We start from the raw sequence: 26209 nt of genomic DNA, 5'->3' as shown, positions 1-26209 counted from the left end.
TGAGGAAAGAGTCCTAGAAGACATGCAAATACATGCTGATTTAAGTTAATTAGGCGGGAAGCCAAATGGGATGAGTGACAAGAGCATGGATTTGGAGTCAGTCTGACCTGGATTCAAATCCACGTGTTGCCACTTTCTAGTTTGGTAAGACATTTGAACCTTCTTGTATTTTTTTGAAACTTCTTATTTTCTCACCCATTAAATGTGGTTAGTGTTCTTATGCTTAAATCTCTCCTGCTTAAACTGTATGGTGATGGCTTTGAATTGCAGTTGTAATAGGACTGATATTGATAGTTGGATGTGCATCCTTCCAGCCCATGGACTTTAATAAATAGTATCCAGGAAATTTTCATGTAAATCCTATGGTTCTGGTTTTTCCGTCATGTCTCTGGAATCTTCCAGTGGCAAATTGCTATGTCAAACTGAATTATGAAAGTGAGTCAGGTTTCTTCTTACTGAGGGCAGAAATTCCATTTTGTTATGGTATTTTTTTCTCCCAAGTTTTACTTCTCTAAAAACAGCATAGGAAGTTAACATTTCAAAACATAGCTAAATAAAAAAGCCCATTTTGGAATGCCAAGCTGTCACAGAGTTATTTTATCTCTCTGATATAACACTATAATAACATTATTTTGTACTTGATATAAACAGATATAAACATAAGCACACCAGTTTCTATCATTCTTGCCCTTGGTTTTTGGAGATGGAATTTAGAGGGAAAATGCATCTAGATATGAAATATTGAAATCTATTGAGAGTGTATAGAATTATTTAATAGTACAACAGGGCTGCTTATTTCTTTTGGAAGTGACATCAGGTGGGTTAGCTAACTGAAGCTGCCAAGACTGTATTTTAATGATCTCTAGGGTTTATCTCTTATTTAAAATTCTTTGTCATTTAGTCTGCATGTGCTAAATCACTGACACTTGCTAAATTCTTCTTCAGATTTGTTGGCTTTCTACTGTTTGGTGCTGATCATTTGATCACTTTGATATATGACAAGAGGAAGAAAGTAGTTACCTAATTTTCACTGAACAGTCTTCCCTAAGGTATTAAATATATTCCTTCTATATCTTACCTGCCATCAGATATAGATTATGAAATGCTCTGATAGAAGCTTTAAATTCAGGGCTCCTACTTCAGTTAGCTCTCCCTCAGTATTATAGTAACAAACAAACCCCAGATTTCTGTGGCTTGGACCCCCTAAGATTTATTTCTTGTTCCCTTTGAATATAAGTATATGAAGTTGGTAGAGCCTTTGCTTCTGTCTTAAGTATCTTTTTCACTCCAGGATCCAGGTGGAAGGAGAAGTCTCCACCTGGGACATGTCATTCTTGTGGGTGAAGAAAAAGATCTCTTAAGAGACAATCAAGGCTTGCAGTGGCTCATAACGTTCCTGCTCAGCTGTGGTCATACACTGTCCCTATGTGTGTTCCACTGGCCAGGGAAAATCTCATGGCCACACCCAGCCTCAGTGTCTTCCAAGAGTGCCATTGCAGTTCACAAGGCAATTGATTGGAGTGTGTCATTCTCTTACAGAAAAGGGGAGAAGAGGGGCGCCTGGGTGGCTTAGTCGGTTAAGCGTCCAACTTTCGCTTAGGTCATGATCTTGCGGTTCGTGGGTTCGAGCCCCGCGTCGGGCTCTGTGCTGACTGCCAGCTCAGAGCCTGGAGCCTGTTTCAGAGTCTGTGACTCCCTCTCTCTCTGACCCTCCCCTGCTCACGCTGTCTCTCTGTCTCTCTCCTAGAAATAAATAAAAAACATTTAAAAAAAAAAAAAAAGAAAGAAAAGGGGAGAAGAAATAATAGAATATAGCATCGATATAATTTTAGATAGGGCTGCTAGCATCTTTTCCTGTCACGCCCTGTTCCTCGGATACTTCTCTGAAAAGTCCCTTCCCTACTCCTTTCACCTGTTCCTCCATCACTCTTAGACCCTCTGTTGCCAAGCGGACCCATGAAACCTCCCCAGCTGCTCTGCCCAACCTGATGTGGCATCTTCGTGACATAGTGCCTAAATGATTGCTTGAGTCAAACCTGACACTGCCTCTGGAGCTGTCTGATGTGAGAGAGAATAGTTCTGCTCTGGGGCACCTAGGTCGCTCAGTTGGTTAAGCAGCTGACTCTTGATTTTGGCTTATGTCATGATCTCATGGTTCGTGGGCTCGAACCCCATGTTGGGCTTTATACTGGTAGTGTGGAGCCTGCTTGAGATTCTATCTCTGCCCCTCCCCTGCTGGTGCTCTTTCTTTCTCTCAAAAAAAAAAAAAACAAATATACTTAAAAAAGAAAAAAAAAAGAATAGCTCTGCTCTGATCCAGGTAGGCTCCATATTTGCTGAAGATATATCCATTATTTTTGTTTTAGTCCAGGTAATCACTTTGAAGTGAAATTTTAAATAAATCAGATAATTACTACTTATATCTGTTTGGCGTATGTCCAAAGCCCTTACATACCTTACCCCTCTTACTGTCTTACAATGCTTTATAGCACACAGAGCAATTTTTACCTATGTCATCTCATCCTGATGCTCACAAGAATCCTTGTGATTCAGTATTATTGTGATTCCCATTTGCAGGCTGGGAAAAAATAAGCAACCTATTCAGGATCAAAGACTAATGAGCTTTATGGCCAGTATTCAAGTCAGGTTACATACCTGGGCACTTTTTGTTACTGATAAAGAAAGACCCCTTTTAAAGCATATCTGGAAGAATGCACAATGTATTATAGTAAATAGTTTGTAAAGAAGATTTAGAGTAAGATGATTATATCATAGATAGGATTCATCTTAAGATAGTTTAAAAAAAGGCTTTATTTTCAGTGATCTGGTTAATAAATATCAGTTTACATACAACTGACCCCAGGAAAGCAATCATTGTATAGTTGTGGAGTACAACGTTCTATAAAGCCACTGTGCCCATCACAGTAAATAGTGTCTCCTCCATAGTGCTGCTCAAAGGGGTCCACTCTTCTTTCTCTCCACTGCCCTGCCCTCATCCAGCCACTATTGCCTCTCAACCAGAATGTGGCAGCCATCCCCTAAATAGCCCTCCATACCTTTTCTTGCATCTTCTAGGCCTTCCTCACCCCGAGACTAGTGGTATTTTCAAAGTGTAAATCTGAATTTGCCTGACTTCTCCATCCCCACCCAAATTGTGTAATACAGCTACATGACTCCCCTGTGATGTCGCCTCACAAACTGCCCACCTCCTCTTATGCCATTGTCTCCCTCACTCTGTGTCTTTACTCTCAGCTCTCTCTTCTCTCTAGTCTCTTAGCACTCACTTCTCAGATCCCACCTTCTCAGCAGCACCAGGCATGAGCCCCAGACCACAGTCACTTCTCGTTGTCAGTGGCAGTGCAGCCAGAAACTCACCCCTGCACCCCTGCCATCACTAAGGCCTGTAGATTTTCCTGCTGAAATCCCACTGGAAGCTGACTGAGGTACATAGGATCTTCCAGCTGTTCATTTTTACAGATGTGTAAGATGATAATGGTTTTTATGGAAGTCTCCACCCACCCACACCAGTCACCATTACACGAAGATACTCAGGGGTTAGGAGAAAGCAACCAAGTTCAAACATGTCTCAGAGCAACCATGTTGAAGACAACGTAACTGTCTTTCAAACACAATCCACCTCATGTTTTAGACTATAAATGCTCCCTGTGATAACTGCTGAAATTAAACAAAGTACCCCAAACCGTGACTGCCTTTCGTGTGGTGGCCTTACCAGTGGTAGCAGTTCGGCATCTAAGTGATCGGATTGCTAAGGGTTGGTCTGGGCCCCACGCTTGTTGCCGCCACGTGTTGCAAGTTGGGTCCCCATACTACCGGAATGTGCCCCGTTACGGATTGAGTTAAACACAGTGGTCCTGTGGCAGGCATCTCTCCATTACACAAAAAGATGTGTGTGCTTTGTATCTTAGAGCTCCGAGGAGATAAGTCGCTTTTCTTGTGGCTCGTCCTCAGCTATCGGTACGGCAAGCCAGCTTGTGGCACGCTGCTCAATTGGGCAGACAGCTGCCTCTTCAGAGATGATGATAATCTACTGTGCCCAGGAGTTTTGATGCAGCCAGGTCTGGGCTTGTTCTCAAGGTGACAGACCAGATTTAACTTGCTCCAGATCTCAGGAGACAGTGTGGAGAGGGGGGGTCACATACCTGTAGCTATCGGTTGGGGTACAATTTGCCTCTTGCTCTTCCCTCACTCACCTAATAGCTGAGTTTAATTTTTTTTCCTGAAAATTGTTTCAAGGAGACTGTTTTCCTTGCCTTCTTGGAACTTATAGAATGAAAATAGGGGTCCATAAATATCTTGGTTAAAAATTGGAAGATTTTTAGAGTGTCTCCTTGTCTGTTTGGGGGCCAGGCAGGAAGCCGCCTATTCACTGTAAATGAATAAATGTTTCATCTATTTTTGTCTTCCCTTCTTTGTCCTTTTCCTGGGAATGCCCTTTTTTCATTTTCAGCCTATTGGAAATCTGAGTCTCACTTAAAGTTTCATGTTATAGGAAACTTCCTAGATTTCCCCCAGTCAGAATTAATTTGTTATTTGGTGAAATCTCCCTTCGTACTTTCATTTAACCTTGTAACTGCGGGTGCTCTTTTTTAAAGTTCTTCTTTACCTACTTTTCCCTCCCAGATTTCTAATTCTTAAGGATAGGACTGGAACTTAGTCAAATCCATGCTGTCCCCAGTGCCCAGCATGAAGCCTCTCAGTAGGAGGGCTGTAAATTTGTTGAATGAATTTAAATCTTTAAGCCTTGTTCTTTCATGAGAAGGACATTGCACAATTATAATGTTCTTCATAAACAAATGGACACTCAAAAAGGACTGCTCTGATGTTCTTTTATCTGTCTTGCCATGAATTTGCCATTTCCTTACCACTTCAGGCCAAAACACTGAGCTTCCAAGAACAGCTGTTTTTCCTTCACCATAACTGAGTTCAGGAAAAACCAGCCATTCCACTGGACCTAGTTATCTTGTGTAGTGTACTGAGTATAAGATTATGCAATAAGAGTAAGAAGCTGTACTTCCTTTTGGGTGGGGCTGGAGTATTTCCTTTTTGGAGGCTAAGTCTTCTGAAATCAGAATCAATTTCCTAAAACATACCACGTTGAATAGAGCCCCAGAGACAGGTTTTTCTGTTTGTGGTCTTTTCCTTTCCTTTTAATAATAGAAGGCACTATAAAAATTCTCACTTTACTATCTTCCTATTCTTAACTGTTCTTGGGAGGATTCAAGTCAGAAGATACCAAGTGGAGTCTCTTCATCACATTCTTCATAGAAAAAATGACCTGAGCCAACACCACAGCAGTCAGCATCTGTTGTCTCTGCAAAGAGACCGCAGTGGTAATTATGCACAGGGTAGGTCACTTAAAAAATAAATTGATCAATTTAAAAAATTAAGTGTGGAGAATAAAAGGGAACCTGAGGATATTTTACACTGCTTTTGTGATATAATCAGCTGTAGCAAGGAGAGTTGCTTTATAATAGGAATATTCTTAGCTTCAGTCACACATTTTCGTCAGAATTAACTATCATAATCCTTTTCATTACTCTAACAGAGTCTGATGACTCTCGTCCTAGAGTGAAGCCTCCCTCCCAGCTCTTCTATTAATAGACTGGGACCTAATGTGATAATAGTACTCTGATTTAGGAGTCAGATCCTGGGTAGAATAAGAAAAAATAACTGATAACATAGGCAGACTTTTTATATACTTTATTTTCCATTTTATTCCTCTTAAAATGAAAATATTGAGCTTTTCTTTAATCTATTTTACATTTCTGAAAGAAGATAACAGTGCAGTAAATAGGAGGAGCATGACCCTTGGATTCAGTTGTCAGCGTCAACACCTAGTAGTTGTGCAAATTTATCTATCTGCTTGTCAGTATCCTCCTAATAACTACTTTGCAATTTCTCTGAATATTAGTATGAACAATAGATATTCAAATATAACTATTATTATTATCATCAATTTTTCTGACCTGCAGAAATACACAAGTTCCTTGGAAGTATACATTTTTGAAGAGTGATTGGGGGTGGGGTATTATTATACTTTTTTGTTTGTTTCTTTTTATTCATTCAATATATGCATGAGTATATGTATTTGTGCCTATGAGTCTGTGTGTGTGTGTGTGTGTGTGTGAGAGAGAGAGAGAGAGAGAGAGAGAGAGAGAATTTCACATAATCTGTATCAAGTACCATTTCAAGCACTTTGATAACATTAATGAATAAAACAGACAAAAATTTCTACCTGCTCATGGGCCTTACATGATTGTAGTGGGTGTGGCTGGAAGCTGATAGGTTCTATGGAAATATTAAACAAGATAAGAGGCCACGGAAGTTGGGAGTGGGTTGCAGTTATAAATAGGGAGGTCAGGGAAGGCCTTACTGTGAATACGACACTGGTTTTTTGTTCTTAGAGGTTTTCATGTACTATCTTTGAGAATGAAGAAGGAAGTTAAGAGCACATAAAAGGAGTCTGCTGATTCATAGGAGAACATGAGAATTTCCTTTGTGTAAAGTGTCAAAACACAAACTAATATAGAAGAGCAAAGTCTTCCTGGTGGGCTAGTTTTATTTTATTCAATTTGGGCAAAAATCTTCCTGAAATGCTTTTTCTACATACTCCGCCTTCCCAAAAGATGGGTACTGAATACAGTCCACCTGAGCTGTGACTAGTGCCAGAGGTCATCCCATCACACTCATGTCTCTTACTGAACTGTCATGAAACAGGGTCCTCAGGGCCAACAGCTTTCTGCTGTTTGCCTACATAATGGCTGAGTCTACAGTGGTTGTGAGTTCTACAGAGTAGCTACTACACAGATATGGCTATTCAAATTTAAATATAACTTAATTAAAATAAGCTACATTAAAAATTAAGTTTCTTGGAGGAAGCAAGATGACAGAGAAGTAGGGAGCTGCGTACATTTCACTCACCCACATCTCTCAAATGGAGAAGACCTGAAGTCATAGGAACCCTTAAAGAATCCAAGAGTTTGAGAGGAAAAGGAGACATAGTCCGTTGAGAAAACAACCTTATAGAGTGAGTGTGAACTGGGGAAGATAAAAATGGGCTGGGACCAGAGACATGGAGGGAGGGGAGGGAGCCCCCTTTGCGGAGAGCCACAGTGAGTTGAGGGGAAAAAAAAGAGCAGCTGAACTGCTCAAGAAACTGTCCCTGTCCCTGGAGAAGAGATAAACCTCGACTAGGGACACAGAGTGATCCGGTTTCCAGCTGTGCAGCTGATTTGGAGCTGGATTCCCTGGTCCCAGGCGGCACCAGGAGAAACTGGTAAGCGGCGATCAGGAGGGTAAGCGGAACAGCCTGAAATTGCTCCGCCACTCTTCCGGCTCCATCCCTAGTGGGCAAGCAGCCGGCTTGAAATTGCTTGGAAGGACTTGGCCTGTGGATTTGCATTTTGGGTGGTATCAACAAAGCGCGTGGACTAAGATCTGGAAACAATGCGTGGCTGGAGACACAGAACACGGCCCACCTTGCTTACTCCCACAACACAGGGAGCTCAGACCCTAAAGAGTGGTTTGCAATGCTTGGTTCAAGAAGGGACTGGGGCGCTACCATTTTTCTCCCCACAACTACCAAGGTGGGACCTCAGGGTGTAGCCCGTGAAACTGCAGTGGAGGCTAAGGCCTGCCTACACCAACCCACACCCATCTCTGCTAGAGAGCTGCTTTTTTTTTTTTTTTTTTTTTTTACTTNAAACAGTTACATTTAATCCGTTCTCTAGATGTATATTCTACACCTCCTCCACTGCTACCTCTCTCTCTCTCTCTCTTTCTCTCTCTCTTTCTCTCTCTCTCTTTCTCTCTCTCTCTCTCTCTCCGGAGTAATCAGACTATATAGTTTCTCTGAGCAACATTATCTTCGTTTCTTTCTCCTTGCCTCTTACCATATTCTCCTCTTTCTCTCTCTGAATTAAGCCTCTTAGTCTCTCTGTCTGGTCATTGTCCAGTTTTGCTTCCTCCCCGCCCTGTCATTTCTCTCTTTGTATATGCTCTCCCATCAGCACTGCATACCCTCTGCTCTTTATTTGTAGCTGGGAATTCTGGTTTTATGCTTTTAGACTGTCCTTTGTCTTTTGGGTTTTTTTTTCTTTTCTTTTTTTTCTTTTTCTTTTTATTATTTATTTTTCCTCCTTCCTGTTTTTTTCGTTTTTCCCCGTTTTTCCCTTCTTTTTTTTCTTTTTTTCTTTTTTCTTTTCTTTTTCCCTTTCGGTTTCTGTGTTTGTTGGATTTGTCTCTGCGTTTGTGTGCCTCTGTTCCCTGTGTGTCTGTCTGTCTGTTTTCTTTTCCAGGGCTACCTCAAGAAACAAGCCAAAGTACACATGGTGGAGAGTCCCAAATACCACTATGAGTAGGGAAATAAAATAACCAAAGTCTCAAAAAGAGAGACCAAGAGACACCATTCAAAGAACACTTCCTGAATGGACAGGCCCTGGACAGTCAAAGAGCCTTCTTTAATACAGCAGTACTCGCAGGTGCAGAGTGCATAACAAGCTTTTAAAACTAACAAGAGACAGAAAGCTAGCCAAAATGATGAAACGGAAGAACTCTCCTCTAAAGAAATTCCAGGAAGAAATGACAGCTAAAGAACTGCTCAAAACAGATATAAGCAACATAACTGAACAAGAATTTAGAACAATAGTCATAAAATTAATCGCTGGGCTTGAAAAAGGCATAGAAGACATCAGAGAAACTATTGCTACAGAGACTATGGAGCTTAAAAATAATTGTGATGAGTTTAAAAATGCTATAAATGAGAAGCATAATAAAATGGAGGCATCCAATGCACAGATTGAAGAGGCAGAGAGAAGAATAGATGAATTAGAAGACACAATTTTAGAAAAAGAGGAAGCCAAGAGAAAGAAATAAACTGATCCAGGAACATGAAAGGAGAGTTCGAGAGCTGACTGATACAATAAAGAGAACAATATCCATATCATAGGAATTCTGGAAGAGGAAGAAAAAGGGAGAGGCGTGGAAGGGTTACTTGAACAAATTATAGCTTNTCGCTGGGCTTGAAAAAGGCATAGAAGACATCAGAGAAACTATTGCTACAGAGACTATGGAGCTTAAAAATAATTGTGATGAGTTTAAAAATGCTATAAATGAGAAGCATAATAAAATGGAGGCATCCAATGCACAGATTGAAGAGGCAGAGAGAAGAATAGATGAATTAGAAGACACAATTTTAGAAAAAGAGGAAGCCAAGAGAAAGAAATAAACTGATCCAGGAACATGAAAGGAGAGTTCGAGAGCTGACTGATACAATAAAGAGAACAATATCCATATCATAGGAATTCTGGAAGAGGAAGAAAAAGGGAGAGGCGTGGAAGGGTTACTTGAACAAATTATAGCTTAGAACTTCCCCAGTCTGGGGAAGGAAACAGACATTGAAATCCAAGAGGCATCGAGAACACCCCTCAGACATAACTTGAATCGATCTTCTGCATGACATATCATAGTGAAACTGGCAAAACATAAGGACAAAGAGAGATTCTGAAAGCAGCTAGGGATAAAAGGGCCATAACATACAAAGGGAAACCTATCAGAATGGTGACAGACCTATCTACTGAAACTTGGCAGGCCAGAAAGGAATGGCAGGAAATCTTCAATGTGATGAATAAAAAAAATATACAGCCAAGAATCCTCTATCCAGAAAGCCTGTCATTCAGAATAAAAAGAGAGATAAAAGTCTTCCCAAATAAACAAGAATTGAAAGAATTAGTCACCACTAAACCAGCCCTACAAGAAATCCTGAGGGGGACTCTATGAGGGAACTGTTGCAAGGAACGCAAGGTACCAGAGACACCACCACAAGCATGAATCCTACAGAGAACATGATGACTCTAAACCCATATTTTTCAATAATGACACTGAATGTAAATGGACTACATGCTCCAATCAAAAGACATAAGGTAGCAGAATANTATCTACTGAAACTTGGCAGGCCAGAAAGGAATGGCAGGAAATCTTCAATGTGATGAATAAAAAAAATATACAGCCAAGAATCCTCTATCCAGAAAGCCTGTCATTCAGAATAAAAAGAGAGATAAAAGTCTTCCCAAATAAACAAGAATTGAAAGAATTAGTCACCACTAAACCAGCCCTACAAGAAATCCTGAGGGGGACTCTATGAGGGAACTGTTGCAAGGAACGCAAGGTACCAGAGACACCACCACAAGCATGAATCCTACAGAGAACATGATGACTCTAAACCCATATTTTTCAATAATGACACTGAATGTAAATGGACTACATGCTCCAATCAAAAGACATAAGGTAGCAGAATAGATTTTTTAAAAATCCATCTATTTGCTGTCTACAAGAAACTCATTTTAGACCTGAGGACACCTTCAGATTGAAAGTAAGGAGATGGAGAAATATATGTCATGCTACTGGAAGTCAAAAGAAAGCTAGAGTAGCTATACTTACATCAGACAGATTGGACTTTAAAGCAAAGGCAGTAACAAGGGATAAAAAAGGGCGTTATATAATAATTACAGGGTCTATCCATCAGGAAGAGCTAACAATTATAAATGTCTACGCACTGAATACAGGAGTACCTAAATACATAAAACAATTAAGCACAAACAGAAACAATCCTATGGATAAGAATGTGCTAATAGCAGGGGACTTTTATTACTCCACATAGAGCAATGGATAGATCAACTAGACAGAAAATCACTAAAGAAACAATGTACTTGAATGACACATTGAACCAGGTGGATTTGACTGATATATTTAGAACTCTACATCCTGAGGCCATGGAATGAATGGATCGAGAAGATATGGTTTATCTGTACAATGGAATACTACTTGGCAATGAGAAAGAATGAAACCTGGCCATGTGTAGCAACATGGATGGAACTTGAGGGTGTTATGCTGAGTGAAATAAGTCAGGCAGAGAAGGACAGATACCATATGTTTGCATGTACGTGGATTAGGAGGATCTTAACAGAGGACCATGGGGAAGAAGAAGGGGGGAAAATATTTGGGGAGAGAGAGAGGGAGGCAAACCTTGAGAAAATGCTGAGAACAAACTGAGGCTGATGGGGGTGGGGGAGAGGGGAAGGGGGGTGATGGGCATGGAGAGGGCACCTGTGGGGATGAGCNTCATGCTACTGGAAGTCAAAAGAAAGCTAGAGTAGCTATACTTACATCAGACAGATTGGACTTTAAAGCAAAGGCAGTAACAAGGGATAAAAAAGGGCGTTATATAATAATTACAGGGTCTATCCATCAGGAAGAGCTAACAATTATAAATGTCTACGCACTGAATACAGGAGTACCTAAATACATAAAACAATTAAGCACAAACAGAAACAATCCTATGGATAAGAATGTGCTAATAGCAGGGGACTTTTATTACTCCACATAGAGCAATGGATAGATCAACTAGACAGAAAATCACTAAAGAAACAATGTACTTGAATGACACATTGAACCAGGTGGATTTGACTGATATATTTAGAACTCTACATCCTGAGGCCATGGAATGAATGGATCGAGAAGATATGGTTTATCTGTACAATGGAATACTACTTGGCAATGAGAAAGAATGAAACCTGGCCATGTGTAGCAACATGGATGGAACTTGAGGGTGTTATGCTGAGTGAAATAAGTCAGGCAGAGAAGGACAGATACCATATGTTTGCATGTACGTGGATTAGGAGGATCTTAACAGAGGACCATGGGGAAGAAGAAGGGGGGAAAATATTTGGGGAGAGAGAGAGGGAGGCAAACCTTGAGAAAATGCTGAGAAGAAACTGAGGCTGATGGGGGTGGGGGAGAGGGGAAGGGGGGTGATGGGCATGGAGAGGGCACCTGTGGGGATGAGCACTGGGTGTTATATGGAAAGTAACTTGACAATAAACTATTTAAGAAAAAAAATTCAGTTTCTTAGTCATATTAGTCATATTTTAAATGCTTTGGTAGCCATAAGTGTGTCAAATGGCTATTATGTTAGCACAGATAGAGAACATTTCCAGCATTGCAAAAAATTGTTAATATTTGTTGTTTTACATGTTCCTATCTCTGACATTGTTTTCTCTGGTACCATCAGATTCCAACTCTGTCTCTTCCTTTTGATTTGTTGTTTCTCATGGTGTATAGGTTTAAATACGAGATTTAGAATATTGTGTGAAGTAAGGGTAACGAGGCTCAGGTCCTTGAGTTTTCATACTTAGAATGTATATTTCTATTTTGACTGCCCCAAGGCCTTTTTTGCTTGGTTATTGTTAATGCAACTGTGCTCTGGGTGGTAAGAGAATCAGACTGCTGAGTTATTATGGGAGAAATGCTATCAAGCTTTAAAGGTAAAATTACACTTTTATGGAAATGCTTTAGACCCTGTCAGTGGTCCCTTATCTGGAGCAGTGCTATTCGAGGAGTGTTTATTGGCCAACTACCTACACATACGCAAAGCACTGTGTTAGATCCTGGAGACGCAAGCAAAAATGAACATGGCCCAAATCCATGAGATCACTGTTGATGTGATGGAGAGAATCATAAATAGGTAGGGTTTTCAATCATCCAGTGCCCGGGTGTGCCCAGGATACTCCAAAAGTCCAGAATAGGGTGGTTCATGAGCCAGCCTTTCCCCAGGTGGTGGGAAGGGAGATGAGACAGGAGGTCAGAGGCCAGGGAACATTCCCTAAAGAAGAGATTCTTAAGTGACATCCTGGAGGTTGAATAGGTGTTCATCTCATGAAAGAGTTGCGAGAATGAGGTGAACAAGACATGATGTACTATAGTATGAACAAAGCCACTGAGGAGTGAACTGACATGGTGAGAGCGGGGACTTTTAAGTTTATTATTGACCGAATTTCAAAGGAATGGGGGCATGTGTCAGTAGAGAGGGACAGGCTTTGAGGGGTATGTTGAAGAGATTGTTTTCAGCAGAGCTGGAGGAGGGCAGGGTGGGGGTGGTGATGTAGGCTGATCTGACTTCTCTGCAGTTCAGTTAGTCCACTCGGGCAGCTCTGTGGAGGTGAAGTTGAGGGAGGTGGGCTGGAGGCTGGGACACCCGAAGTGGCTGGTGGGTGGAAGAGGAGGGAGTCGTAGCAGTCCAAAAGGGAGCTAATGAGGGCCTCATATGAGAGTGTAATGGGGGTGGAGCAGAGGACCAGGGTTCAATCAATATTTAAGGCATAATATTATCTGTATTCGAGGATAGGTCAGACATGAGGGCTGAAGGAGAGAGGAGGCAGAGATGACTCTAGGCTTTGAAGAAAACAATTAATTTGAACTCATCTTCCATGTTCATGGTGATAGGTTTTGGTCTATTGTTTGTACTAGTGATTTGCATTGGCAACTGAGGTGTCTGGGTTGGGTCTTGGCTTTTCAGGTCTCAATCACTCTTTCATTTGTTAAAAGAACTTGAATCGTACACCATAGTGAAGTACCACCCTCCTATGGCTTTAATTCTGCAAGGACCTATGAAAATTTATAGAAATTTGGCTTCATTTCTAGTGGCTCCAGCCCAGATGCCAAAATTACCCTACTGCTGGGACAGCCCTTGGGTGGACCATTGAATCTGTTATTCATTAAGAACAACTGAAAACCATAAACAAAATTCTTGTCCTATGCCAACAATAACCCTAATCAAATATTAAAGTAACTTCCAGATTTCAGAAAGTTATGAATCTCAAAATCTGTCTAGGTGAACTCTTATTTGTGTGTTTATACATATTTATTTATCATGTGAAGGAGCTAGTGGCTTCCTTGCTTTTTATAATTGTACATTGATTTTTTTTAGATTATAAATTAAATTCTGAGTTCTGAATGTAAGTGGAGACATGCTTATAGATCTGTAGTCAGTCACTTTAAAGTAAAATTACACAATTGAGTCCAGATAAGAGACCTAGAAGCAAGAGTGGAGCCAGCCCAAAGGGTCCATTATAATGGGGCCTGTATTGAAAGCAAGAATTCTCTCATACCTGCAGTGCATTTTAAAAGGATTTTCCAAGTAACAGTTAATATTTTAATGGCATCTGTTAAGCTTCCAGGAAAACCTAGATCTCTAGTTTGCAAGATTAAGGAAGCATGCCAAATGCATATTCATACTTCAGTTTTTACTGACATATTTCATGACTGCATGGCTAAAGCCACAGAACAGTAGGTGCCTACCACTTTCTTTTACAGTTTTATTTAGTCATTGCATCTGGCCTTTGTTGCTAAATATTTTTTACTTGTCACTCAAACTGCTCCATCAGATTGTATCTTCAGTGGACTGGCAGTTTTTGAATGACTTCTTGGAAGCTGTGAGACCCCGTTCCCTAATCAGGAAGATCTGGACAAGTCTTGTGGTATGAGGAAAGATGGCACATCTCTTCTAAGAGACACAACAGGATTATGGGACAATTACACAACATCTTCAGAGTTTTTCTCTGCAGAACAGTGGTGTGTTTTGGTGATGAACCAGTCCTGTAAATTGAGAAGCCTGGGAAGTTTCCATATTCTTTGAGAGTGTTTTGTATAAAGGAGGAAAGAAAACAAGCCGAGTTTTCATAGTTCTTGGTAGAGGTTACATTAACTATTTGTCAAAAGTTGGATTTTTGAAGATTCTTGGCTTCTAAGAGCATTCTTCAGGAACTGCCATTCTTTGTATGATGTCAATGAAGGTTGTTTAACAACATATCAAAATAGCTTTATTAAAAGATAAATATGTGTTTCATTAATCCCAGGGGAGCTTTCTGAAATGCATTTTCTTCATAAATAATTAGTGTCATTCTGTGAAACTGTGGCTTCTTAGGGTGGGAAGAGGGAAAAAAATCTATCTTTTCAAGCAGTGTGTGATTTAGTACCAGTTGGTCTAGTGAGTTGAAAAGCCTTCTGAGTTATATGTCTTATTATTTTGAATGCCTTTTCTCTCTCTTGGGAAACCGGCTGACCTCTGCAGTCTCTCTCTCTCCCATGGCAAATCGCTCTAAAACTTTGATCTTCTCAAACCAGTTTGCCAGATGTAGCAGATAGAGCCTGTATGACCTTCTGTGTGCCAATTCAACCGGGCTGATCGGAAACCATGTTAATCCTGTATGATTTTCTTCTAGGCATTACCGCAGAAGTTCTGGTGGTGACCTCTTTTGAGGAACTGCAGAGAAGGGCCCCAGAAGCAAGAGGGAAGATTGTTGTGTATAATCAACCTTATGTCAACTACTCGACAACAGTGCAGTACCGGGTCCAGGGGGCGGTGGAAGCTGCCAAAGTAGGGGCTTTGGCATCCCTGATTCGATCAGTGGCCTCCTTCTCCATCTACAGGTTGGTCATGATGTTCAGTTGTAATCCTTTTAAGAAAACAAACAAGATTTTCCACGTAAGAGAAATCCTTATGAAATACAAACAAACCCTTCAAATGAAAATAGTAATTTGTTTATGGAATTTTCCCTCATTCCATATTTGGCCACTTGTTTATAGTGTCCTCTTTGGCCTTTTCAGGATTCCAAGCATTATTTGTACATTCCTTTAAAAAGTTTTCCACATCCACGGTGACCCCATAACATTCCTTATATAACCAATACGTGATGTATTTTCACTGGTGAGAGAACTGTATTCACGTCTGTGTTTCATCAGAGACTCCTAGTGACTTCAGAGGAAGCCAGGCCTTTTCCCATTGTTGCTAGAGAAGTGAAATAAAGATAAGGTGGGTAATGTGATGAGAGCTGTCTGTGGTGTAGTGGAAGGAGACTCGGGAGCAGAGGATCTTGCATATAGACCTGGCTCTGCCTCCAAACAAGGCATAGCCTTGGGCATGTTCTTAAACTCTTTGGGTCTTTGCATTCTCTGTTAATCAGTGATGAGGAAGAATAATAAATTTACAATATTACTTTTAGAATAAAAGAGATAAACTTATGAAAGATACTTGATTATCTGTAAAGGTCTATATAAATGGCTGGTGGTATTTAAGGGCAACGTAAGTTTTGTCTTTATCTTTGTATTTCTGATTGAGGTAATTGCACGACCCTCAGTCTTAAGATAAAATTCAACATCGCAGTGGATGAAAGGTCTGAAACTTGACCTGCAGACATTTGGCTTAGTTTAATAGCTACATATGGTCGTGCCACACATTAAGGGTAAAATATTTGATGGGATAAACATGGATAAACGAAGTACCATTTTAGTGTTGTAGTCTGGTCTCCCAAAGATAAAAAACAAAACAAAACAAAGCTTGCAGAAACAATTGCAAATCGGGTTTATTTGCGTTTCAAGATCAGATTAATATCTATTGTAAAGGAAGTTTTGTTTATTCTACACAATTTTTGTTTGGATCTGGAAACATAGTTGCTTGACCTTAACTAGCACCCTACACTCTTGAAAATAATATAACTGATGAGACATCAGCGAATAGGAAACCAAGTCAGAAGAGCATTGTCCAAATGTTCAGAGAAAAGAGGAAAGGGACATTTTTCTTTAGTGAGGATGAGGTATCTTCCCAGGAAGGAAGATGGGACATGTTAAAACTACTTGTAAAAAGTTTTATGAGAGAAAAACTAGTTCCACTAATGTCATAGTGCTAAAAATAATGTTCCTTGTAGAGTCCAAAGGTTTGGTGACTAGTGAAACAATCATTGGATCATATTCTTTTGGACGCTTAATCTTCCCAGGAGGGAAGTCCTAAAATGGCTCGCTTACTTCCCAGAATACCTCAGTCACCCCTTAGAATAACATACTCAGCAAGCTATGGCCATTCACTATGATTTCACTGGTCATGAGATCTAAATTATGGAGCTAGACTGTTGCTTTGTGAAATTGGGTGATTGCCAAAAATATTTATTTAAGAACTACTATTCATAAGACTAATAAATTCCCAGATGACTTAATGTACTGCAGTATACCAGAGTTAATTGACATTTTTTTTTCCTGGTGTAATGAAGACATCTGGAAACCCGGGCTATAACCTAGGAGCCCCAGAAAAATTTTGCCCAGCATGGGATGTAGAAACGTATTGTTAGCCTTTAATATTTGGGATGAACAACTTATAGTGTATATTAAAAAGACATTTTTCTTAATATTTCTAGATCTAGACTGATTATAATGTTTTCATTGATTTTATAGCCAACCATATTTCACTGGACTCTTGACTTTTGTGACTCCATATTTTTGACATTTAAAAATACAGACTAACATTTCCCTTTACACAGTACTTTAGGATCTTTCACATATGTCACATTACTTGTTCTGACAACTTAGTGGGCCAAGCAGAAGGGGCATTATGCCCATTTTAGAGATAGGGAAATAGAAGTTCAGAGAATTCAGCATATTAACATGTTTAAGTCTTACATCCTGAAAAATAAAAACAAAATGAAACAAACTCTTTTTCCACTTCTAGCTAACTGTTTCTTAGAGCTAATTTTCCTTAGGGAGTATTTTATATTCCTGTCTCTAATTCTTCACCTGTCATTCGCTCTGCAGACATTTTAATCTGGCTTTTGCCAATACTGAAATGGAACTTGTTAAGGTCACAAATAGCAGCCTAGTTGTCAAATATAATGGACATTTTCAGGCCATCATCTTACTTCACCTCTCTAAAGCATTTGTCACGGTTGACTGCTTTCTAAAGGCCTCTTCTCTTTGGCTTCTATGACTTCTTTCTTATATTCTTTTTCTTTCTTGCTCTCATCCTTTGTCTCTTTCCCATTTATCCTGTTCCTTTTCTGTTTCCCCGACTTCTCACTCTGAACATTCTACCTGAGCAGTCCCATCATGCTTGTGGCTTCAGCCACCATCTCTACTGTGACACTTTCCAAATCCACCTCTCCTTCCCGTACTGCTGTCTGAGCACGAGGCCCATATATCCGACGACCTCCTGGTCCTTCTTTTGGCTGTTCCTTAGTGATCTCCACTTCAATTTTCTTCAAAACTGAACTCCTCTTTTTACCTCTATATCCTGCATTTTCTACCTCAGGAAAGAGAGTGTCATCTGTTCTGCCTTCTAAGTTAGATGCTTCTTGAGAACGTTTTCTCTTATCCATCATTTCTGACAGTTACTATGCCTCCTAGGTTCTGCTCTTTATTAGTCATTTTAACAAATATGTATTGAGTAGCTCTATTTCCCAACATAACTCCATATTCTGGTAGTCGGGAGTCACTAACACTTTCCCAATGTACTACGTTTCCTCAGGGTTTCATGACTTTGCATATGCTTTTTCCCCTACAACTTTCTATCCCTTTCCTCATTGTCTCATACTGTCCTTTAAGAGTCATCTTAAGTGTTTCTTTTTCTGGGGAGCCCTCTCTGATACCTAGCTCCAGCCCAGGTGAGCCACCTCTTTCTGGTATTTCTGGTATTTCCTCTGTCTGTGCATACTCTATATCATAATGTCTTGGAGGTAGATGCAGTTCATGCTTTGGTAGAGTACACTAACTGTTGTAACAACGTCAAATCTCAGTCACTTAACACACGAGGAGTTGATTTCCTGCTCACATAATAGGTCTAAGAGGGTGTTTAGCAGGTGGCCTTCTGCTCCTTTCCATCACCTCTAAGATCTCAGAGTCTTCTGCAGGATCTTTTGCATCCAGCTGGCAAATAAAAAGTAGAGAGAGAAAGTCAACAATCAAATAGGAGGTTTTCCATGGCCAGGTCTGGACACGGCATACCTCACTTCTACTCACATTTCACTGGCCAGGATGAAGTTATGAGGCTGGGATGTGTCTTTATGTCTTCAGTGAAAGATAAACTGTCCGGTCCATTCTAATCACCTGACTCCACTGTAAGTTCCAGAAAGACATGGAAAATCTTTCTCTCTCTCTCTCTCTTTATATATATATTATATATATCTCCATATCCAAATTCCCATCATCTAGTATTTTTATTACATAATAGTCATTCAGGAGCTGTTCTATTGAAGGAACAAGGTTGTTTGAGATTGTGTAGTGAGTCATGGCAGGGCTTTTATAACAAACCAGGTGACCAGATTCCAATTGCTCTCTGACCAAACTGTGTAGCCTCTGGATAATAAATTTAAAACAACTTGTATTTTTAGGGCACTTCACTCTGTACTTAAGGAAAATATCCAGGTGCCCAGTATACCAGATTGTATCATTTTTCTGTCACAACATTCATGAACAATGATGTTTTGAATTGCTATTTGAATAAAACAGATTTTTCTCTCTGACAGACATTTCACCGTTAGTTTTATGGGAGTGGTGATACTGGCTTCTGTCTAGGAGTGGGGTAGGGGTCAGCAGTACTGAAGAACAGAATAGAAATTGTAATCAGTTTCTGCCTGACTTCAAAATTAGAGAATCTGCTAAAATACAGAACATGTATGTGTTTTACCAGTTTCACTTGACATTTGTCAGTGTGGTTAACAATATGTATCATCTATTTTGGAAGTACAACAGTCACATGGTTACAGGACAGGTGTCCTTAAGAAACATCTCTAAGGCAAACCNCAGGTTCATTGTTATTTCTCTGCATTGCCATTATTAGTATCCTTGTGCTCAAATTTACTTCAAGGAGAAGATTTTTTTTTTTATTGATGCTTTTATAATGACCCTTCTCTTGTTAACATTAAGTATCAACTGGGACTCTCATTAGATCTCTATTAGTTTTTTTGTATGTAAAGTACCTTTTGCCTTTCTCATAAGAGGATATTTTAAGGATAAGTGTTATTGGGTTTTTTTAATATTTTTATTTATTTCTAGGAGAGAGAGAGACAGCGTGAGCAGGGGAGGGTCAGAGAGAGAAGGAGTCATAGACTGAAATAGGCTCCAGGCTCTGAGCTGGCAGTCAGCACAGAGCCCAACGCGGGGCTCGAACCCACGAACCGCGAGATCATGACCTAAGCGAAAGCCGGACGCTTAACCGACTAAGCCACCCAGGCGCCCCTGATAAGTGTTATTGTTAATTTAAGTTTTACAGAGGAACCATTTGTCTTATACCATTTGACCATTAATGGTCAAATACCATTAATTTGAGTATTTCTCAAATTAATTATTTTTTAGTAAATCTTTATTGAGAGCTTAACGTTGCTCTGAAACTGCCAAGGAGTAGGGTTATTAAAATGAGTTAGACATGGTGGGTTTTTTTTTTTTTTTTTTTTGCCCCTCAGAAATATTCTATCTGGCTAAAAAAAGAAGACGGTAAGCTTAAAATATAAATGACTAATGTAATCTATTTTATATTTAGTGCTAAAATAGTTGATTGAGGGAAAGGAATGAAGAAAAGAACATTTATTTAGCAACTACTTTGTCTATCTTTGTGCATCTCTGAAGACTTAGTTTGTCTCAATTAATTCCTTATGCAACCCAATGGAGGCAGATAATTGATTATCTCTCTTTTATTGAAAGAGAAACAGGTTCAGAATGGTTAATCAAGTTACTCAGGTAATGAAAGAACTAGGATTCATACTTTGAGTCGCTGGCTCTAAATTCCATGCATTTTGAATTATACCAAACAACTCAAAGACCTAATGCTATGGAGTCTAAAAGAGATAGCAGAAGTCTGATTAGGGCTGGCTACATTGAGGATTTGGAGTTTGGGTATGTATGCTCAACGAAAAAGCTGAACTTTAATAAGAGAAAGGAGGGGCGCCTGGGTGGCTTAGTCGGTTAAGCGTCCAACTTTGGCTTAGGTCATGATCTCGTGGTTTGTGGGTTCGAGCCCCACGTCGGGCTCTGTGCTGACTGCCAGCTCAGAGCCTGGAGCCTGTTTTAGTCTGTGACTCCCTCTCTCTCTGACCCTCCCCTGCTCATGCTGTCTCTCTCTCTCTCTCCTAGAAAGAAATAAAACATTTAAAAAAAATCATTTTAAAAATAAGAGAAAGGAGGTGGCAAGACATTCTATACGTGATCAAGGCAAGGAGTTGGGAATGCTTGATGAAGTTGGGTAATACACAAGTAGACCAGTATGGCTGGAGCCAGAGGTTTCATAGGTGATCAGGGAAATGTAATTTGGGGGTGAATGGAAGAGATCAGGTTATGAAGAATCCAGAGTAACAGATTGGGGAGTTTTAAATTTTATGTGGAGGAAATGGGAACTCATTGAATGTGATCGAGTTGGGGGGTGATGTTTTAGAGCAGTGTTTCTCTAAAGATAGTCTCTGGAACACCTCAACCTCACCTGGGAGCTTGTTGATATGCAAATTATCCGGCCCCACCTGAGATCCCTTAAATTAAAAATGCTTGGGGTGGGGCTTGTGGTTTAAATAGCCCTCCAGGTGATTCTGATGCATGTTAAAACTTGGGAACTACTGTTTCAGGATGGTGACTACATGGCCTGCTATGAGAAGGAAAGAGGTCAGTGCTCTAATAATGCAGGTGTGAAATACTGAGGGCAGAGATGATGGCAGTGGGAATGGAAAGCAAGAGACAGCAAGGGGGAATAGTATGAAAAAATGATCAGAGTTTGGTTTTATTGGGNGGGGACGGGAGGAAGGGTCAAAGTTTACAGTAAGGCAAGGACCAGAAATCGGGGGATGAATGTGTGTTCAGCTCAGCGCAATATTTGAAAGTCATGAGATTTATAGAAAAATGGGAGTTTGTGGTTTTTAGGGAAACACCAAATCTGCCCGTAGGTCCCATAAGGCAGACCAGCTGTGTGGAGAAGCCACCAAGTCCTTTTAGTTAGTGGGATGTACCCTCTCCAGTCTGTCACAGCTCCCCAGTTTCCCTACACCCAGCCTGGTGACTGGAGGATAATGGGAACTGTCATTGGGAGGAGGAGTTGATTGGAGGTAGCATGAGCAGCTTGGGTTTTAGACGTTATGAGTTTGAGGCAACTGTGAGAAGTTGAATTAATCTGGTTTTTATATTTTGTAAGAAAAAACAGGTAAGCATTTCCATTTCTCGATTATGTACTTTTTGGATCACCCAAGGCAATTTAAAATTCTAGGCCTGCTTCTTTGCAATGCAGTACACCTCGGGACTCCCACCTCCTGCCTTCTCTACATGCAAGCACAAGAATGCAAAATGGTTTTTATATTAGCCCAAGTAAAATACAATTCAGAAAGGAACTCTACTGAGGCCAAACTGTCTGTTGTACTCCCATTGCCAAATACACATTTTTTTCCTAGTTATTTTCTCCATTGCCCCCAGATAATTGAACACAGACTATAAGTTTTAATCAGCTAAGGAAGCAAAAGGCTCTCCCTCCACTTTCCTGCAAAAATTGCATCAGCAAACTGGGTAAGAATTCATGGAGGCGGCCATGGCTTGTTGATAGAACTTGCTTTGTGAATTCTCTTGGTTTATGTTTTATATCACTTGGCCTTCATGTGCCATATTGATAAGAATAGTGAAAAGGAGGAGTAACAGCAATCCAGTTTGAAGACAACTAAGATCTGATTAAATATTCAGCTGGAGAGAGAGATGAGTGAATCCAGGTGATGTTTTTGGAGCGTCAGAGAGGGAGAATGTTATACCATCTGGTAGGAGAGCTGTGAAAAAGTCTATAAATCAATCCTTATAATGATACTTAATTAATACAGAGTTGATAAATGACATAATTGAAGCGCTGGTTGGGCTACATCATACAGTTAAATAGCTTCAGAGAGGGCTCTGATTAAAGCCATTACAATTTATAAAACATTCTTCATCTTAAGAAAGCATCTTGATGAGATTTAACAGGAACATTTTTGTAATCAGGGGGCCAGCTTAAAACATTCAGAGCAGAGGTGAAATGTCTTAAGAGGTCTTTTTTGGATGATTTTTGAAGGCCACTTATTCTCAGAGAGTCAAAAAGCTTGTCCCCAACCCCCGCCTCCCATTGCTTTTTTAATGGGAGAAAATTAATGCTGCTACTTCACACTTAGACCATCTTGGATTTTTGATGTCCTGGTGGTTTGGTTCTTTGGCGTGACCTTAGCATAATTAGCTATCAAGCTTGATTTAAATTGTTTTGAAATATCGTTGCAATGGGGGGGGGGCATATGTGCCTGCTGGTGATTACAAAATAAAGAGGATACCACCGTGACTCAAATTGGTGCAACTGGGCCAGCCTCCATTAGTAGGCTCTTTTCCTGCCTTACATTGTTTTTGCTTAATTCACTCTGAGGCTCATAACAGATGCACAGTAATCAAGCAGAATGCCAATTCTCATCATTTATGCAGGTGGAGGGCCACTGTGCTCCCGAGGGGGGAGACCAGAAAAGACCCACACTGAACGCAGCAGGTTTTTTTTCCCTTCTCATCATCCTTTTCTTTTACCTCTCTCTGATTTTGAAAAGCAGAGTATTTTTAGAAGTCCTTTGTTATAAATTCCAAAATGTCCTTTAATCATCGAAATCTTATTATTGCTTCAGGTAGTGTGACAGGCATACTACGTCATAATGGATAGAATCAGGTAGTGACTCCAGAGCCCCGCTTCTGGAGTCGTGCTGCTTGGGTCTTTGTTCAGCCACTTGCCACATGTGTGACCTTGGCAAACTGTGTACACCCTGTGCCTCAGTTTCATCTGTAAAGTAGGGGAAATAATTGTACCTTCTTCTTGTTGTTTTGTGAGGTTTTAAATGAGATGTTAGTATTGCCTGACACATAGTTTTACATACATGTAAAGTGCTACTGTTATAGAGTTGTGAAATAATGACTGAATATACTTATTGACTAAAAGAGGAAAGAAGGGAAGGAAGTGTGGAGGAATAAAGGGAGAGGAGGAGGGGAAAAAAAAAAGAAGAAGGAAGAAAGAAAGGAGGGAGGAGGAAAAAGAAGTTAGTGGATTTGATATCACTGTTGTCATTGTAGCGCTCTGCAACCCTAACCCATATTACAGCTTTGATCTCCACCTGTTTAGTTTTCCCAAACTCTGTCTTATGTGTTTGCTAGTCTGTTTCTCTCTCTGAATTGGAGGTTCTCCTGGGGACATACTGTGTGTCTTATTCATGTCAGTGTCCCCAGAGCGATGCTGAATGCCTGGCACACAGTAGTGCTGGAATGAATGAATGAAGAGTTAGGGGCAGCCTGTCTGGTTCGCTAACATGTAAATTCAAGGTGTCACCATTTCACATTGATATAAGTCGAATAATACTATAGATGAGGTGACTAACCTTTTGAATTGCTACTTATCAAAAATAGAATCTCTGGCATCTGAAAGGAGACTATATAGTTATGTAAATTTTGGTAAAGTATTGCAAACTGCATATTACTATGGTGCTTTGTGAGGCTGCTATAATTAATGGTCTGTTTGCATTCCTAGTGCTGACTGTCATCTTTCATCTGCTCATAACCTTGATATAAAAATTTGTTCTTGGCTGCTATTTTGCATTCATAATTTTAAAATGTATATCAATGTTCACCTTCTATTTTCCAGCTTTCTGAGTATTGAAAGCACAAGCTTAAGAATCATATCACCGTGGCATGTTTTTCTGAATCTCTAGTGGTAAAAAGAAATTAATGCAGTTTGAATTCAGGTTTCAGGATTATGACAATGTTGCTTGCTTATGCAGTGCCCTTTTAAAAATGTCTAGTGTAGCATAGGAACCAAAAGAATCTCGAGTAGCCTCAAGTCAGTCTTTTACTATTGCAGGTGCCTTTATTCTCTTTTTCTCTCATGAAAGCTAAAGATGGCTCTTAAAATCCTCTGGCATCCAGATGACCCCCTTGGCTTCTTTAGCTTTCTGGAGAAAGTGCCAATCAGAAGGGTCTCCTAGGGAAATTTTGGATGCTAGCAAATATAACAATATATAGAATGCGATTTGGAATCTGACCGACCTGGATTCAAATGCAGATCCTGCCACTTAGAGATGGTGTGACTGACCAGCCTTATGCATACTGCTTACCCGCTCTGAGCCTGTCCTCATCTGTAACACACAGAGAATGCTGTGTACCTCTAGCATTGTTGACAGGATGAAGTGAGATCAAGCACTAGACGTGGAACCTGACTCATGGGAAGCAATCAGTGAATTATAACTGACATACTATTTTGATCATGGTCACTATCGTCATTAACATCATTAGGTCATGATAGGAATGAGCAAGTAGCTTCATATGAACTGACTTATCTTAAAAAGCAACAGTACCAGAACTGTCTACAGTGTGGGCTCCAGAGACCAAGGTTCTGATTATCTCCTCATTTCAGGAACTACTCTTGCAGTCTCCTCCAGTCTTTGGCTTTAAACTCTGCTGTTTGTCTTTTCTCCCCTCTCTGGCCTCACACTGAATACTTGATACTGTTCTCTGTGTATAAGTGTTAAGGATGTGGTGACTCAGGCCAGTGATCGGTGACCAGCTGATGGAGATGCAGTAAGTTTCTATTTTAAATGCTATCCAAGCTATTTTCCACCTCAGGGCCCTTGCACTCATTGATCCTTTTGTCTGGGGGAATTCTGTTTCTCCAGCTTTTTATTTGGCTGACTCCCTTTCAGTCTTCAGATCTCAACTGAGAGGGTTTTGGGGTTTTTTTTTCCCCCCTGAAAGGCCTTTCCTGACTATCCCAAGTAGTGTGGCATTTTTCCTCAAATTCTCTTACCTGGTACCTCTTCTGTATGCTCAGAATCCTGACAACATGTGGTAACTTTCATATAGCTACCTATTGTATATCTCTCCATGAGAGTATAAACTCCATGAGGACTAAACCACATCCTTCTTCTGCACCATTATATTCTCTGTATACAGGAGATTGTCTGGCACACGGCAGGAAGAGAGAACCAACCCAAATCAGATACATACTGAATCATGTCTGTTTTCTGAAGCCACATTCTGAAGTATCACATTCTTTTTCCCCAGCTTTTTCTTTTTTCATAGAAATATCAGTTTATGGTAAAAATGGAAAGAATATTAAATGACTCATAAACTCTTTATAAGAAATTGCCTCACTTTTTCCAGAGAGGCGGTACCACTTTACATTCCCACCAGCCCTGTGTAAATGTTCAGACTGCTCCACAGTCTCACCAAAATTTGGTGTTGTCAGCCTGTTTAATTTTAGCCATTCTGGTGCGCGTGTGTTGGTACCTCACTGAAATGTTGATTTTCATTTCCCTTATGACTAATGATGTTGAGCACTCTTTCATGTGCTGACTGGTCATTTCTGAATCCTCTGTGAAGAGTTTGCTCAAGTCTTTTGCCCCTTTTATAACTGGATTGTTTTCAAATTATTGAGTAGTAGGAGTTTTTCATTTATTCTAGATACAAGTGTATTGCCAGATATATGTTTTGCAAGTATTTTTCTCAGTTGATATCTTGCCTATTCCTTGTTTTTATTGTTGTCATTATTGTTTTGCTTTGTTCTTTGACTTACCTACCAGTGTCT

The 26209-nt window shown here is 40.1% G+C and overlaps 1 protein-coding gene across 1 annotated transcript in view; it reads left to right on the top strand.

Moving 5' to 3' along the window:
* The window catches only part of LOC144218375 (carboxypeptidase Q-like), a 160127-nt gene extending 142519 nt beyond the window's left edge, over positions 1-17608 (top strand). The window contains exons 3-5 of the mRNA XM_077748232.1: positions 15078-15388; positions 16899-16966; positions 17437-17608. Coding sequence (XP_077604358.1) covers positions 15078-15388; positions 16899-16966; positions 17437-17608 — 551 coding nt within the window. The remainder of the gene's footprint in view (positions 1-15077; positions 15389-16898; positions 16967-17436) is intronic.
* Positions 17609-26209: the final 8601 nt, after the last annotated feature.

Source organism: Crocuta crocuta, unplaced genomic scaffold (assembly GCF_008692635.1).
Source record: "Crocuta crocuta isolate KB4526 unplaced genomic scaffold, BGI_CrCroc_1.0 scaffold39, whole genome shotgun sequence".
Taxonomy (NCBI): Eukaryota; Metazoa; Chordata; class Mammalia; order Carnivora; family Hyaenidae; genus Crocuta; species Crocuta crocuta.
This window is presented reverse-complemented; position numbering and strand designations above follow the sequence as displayed.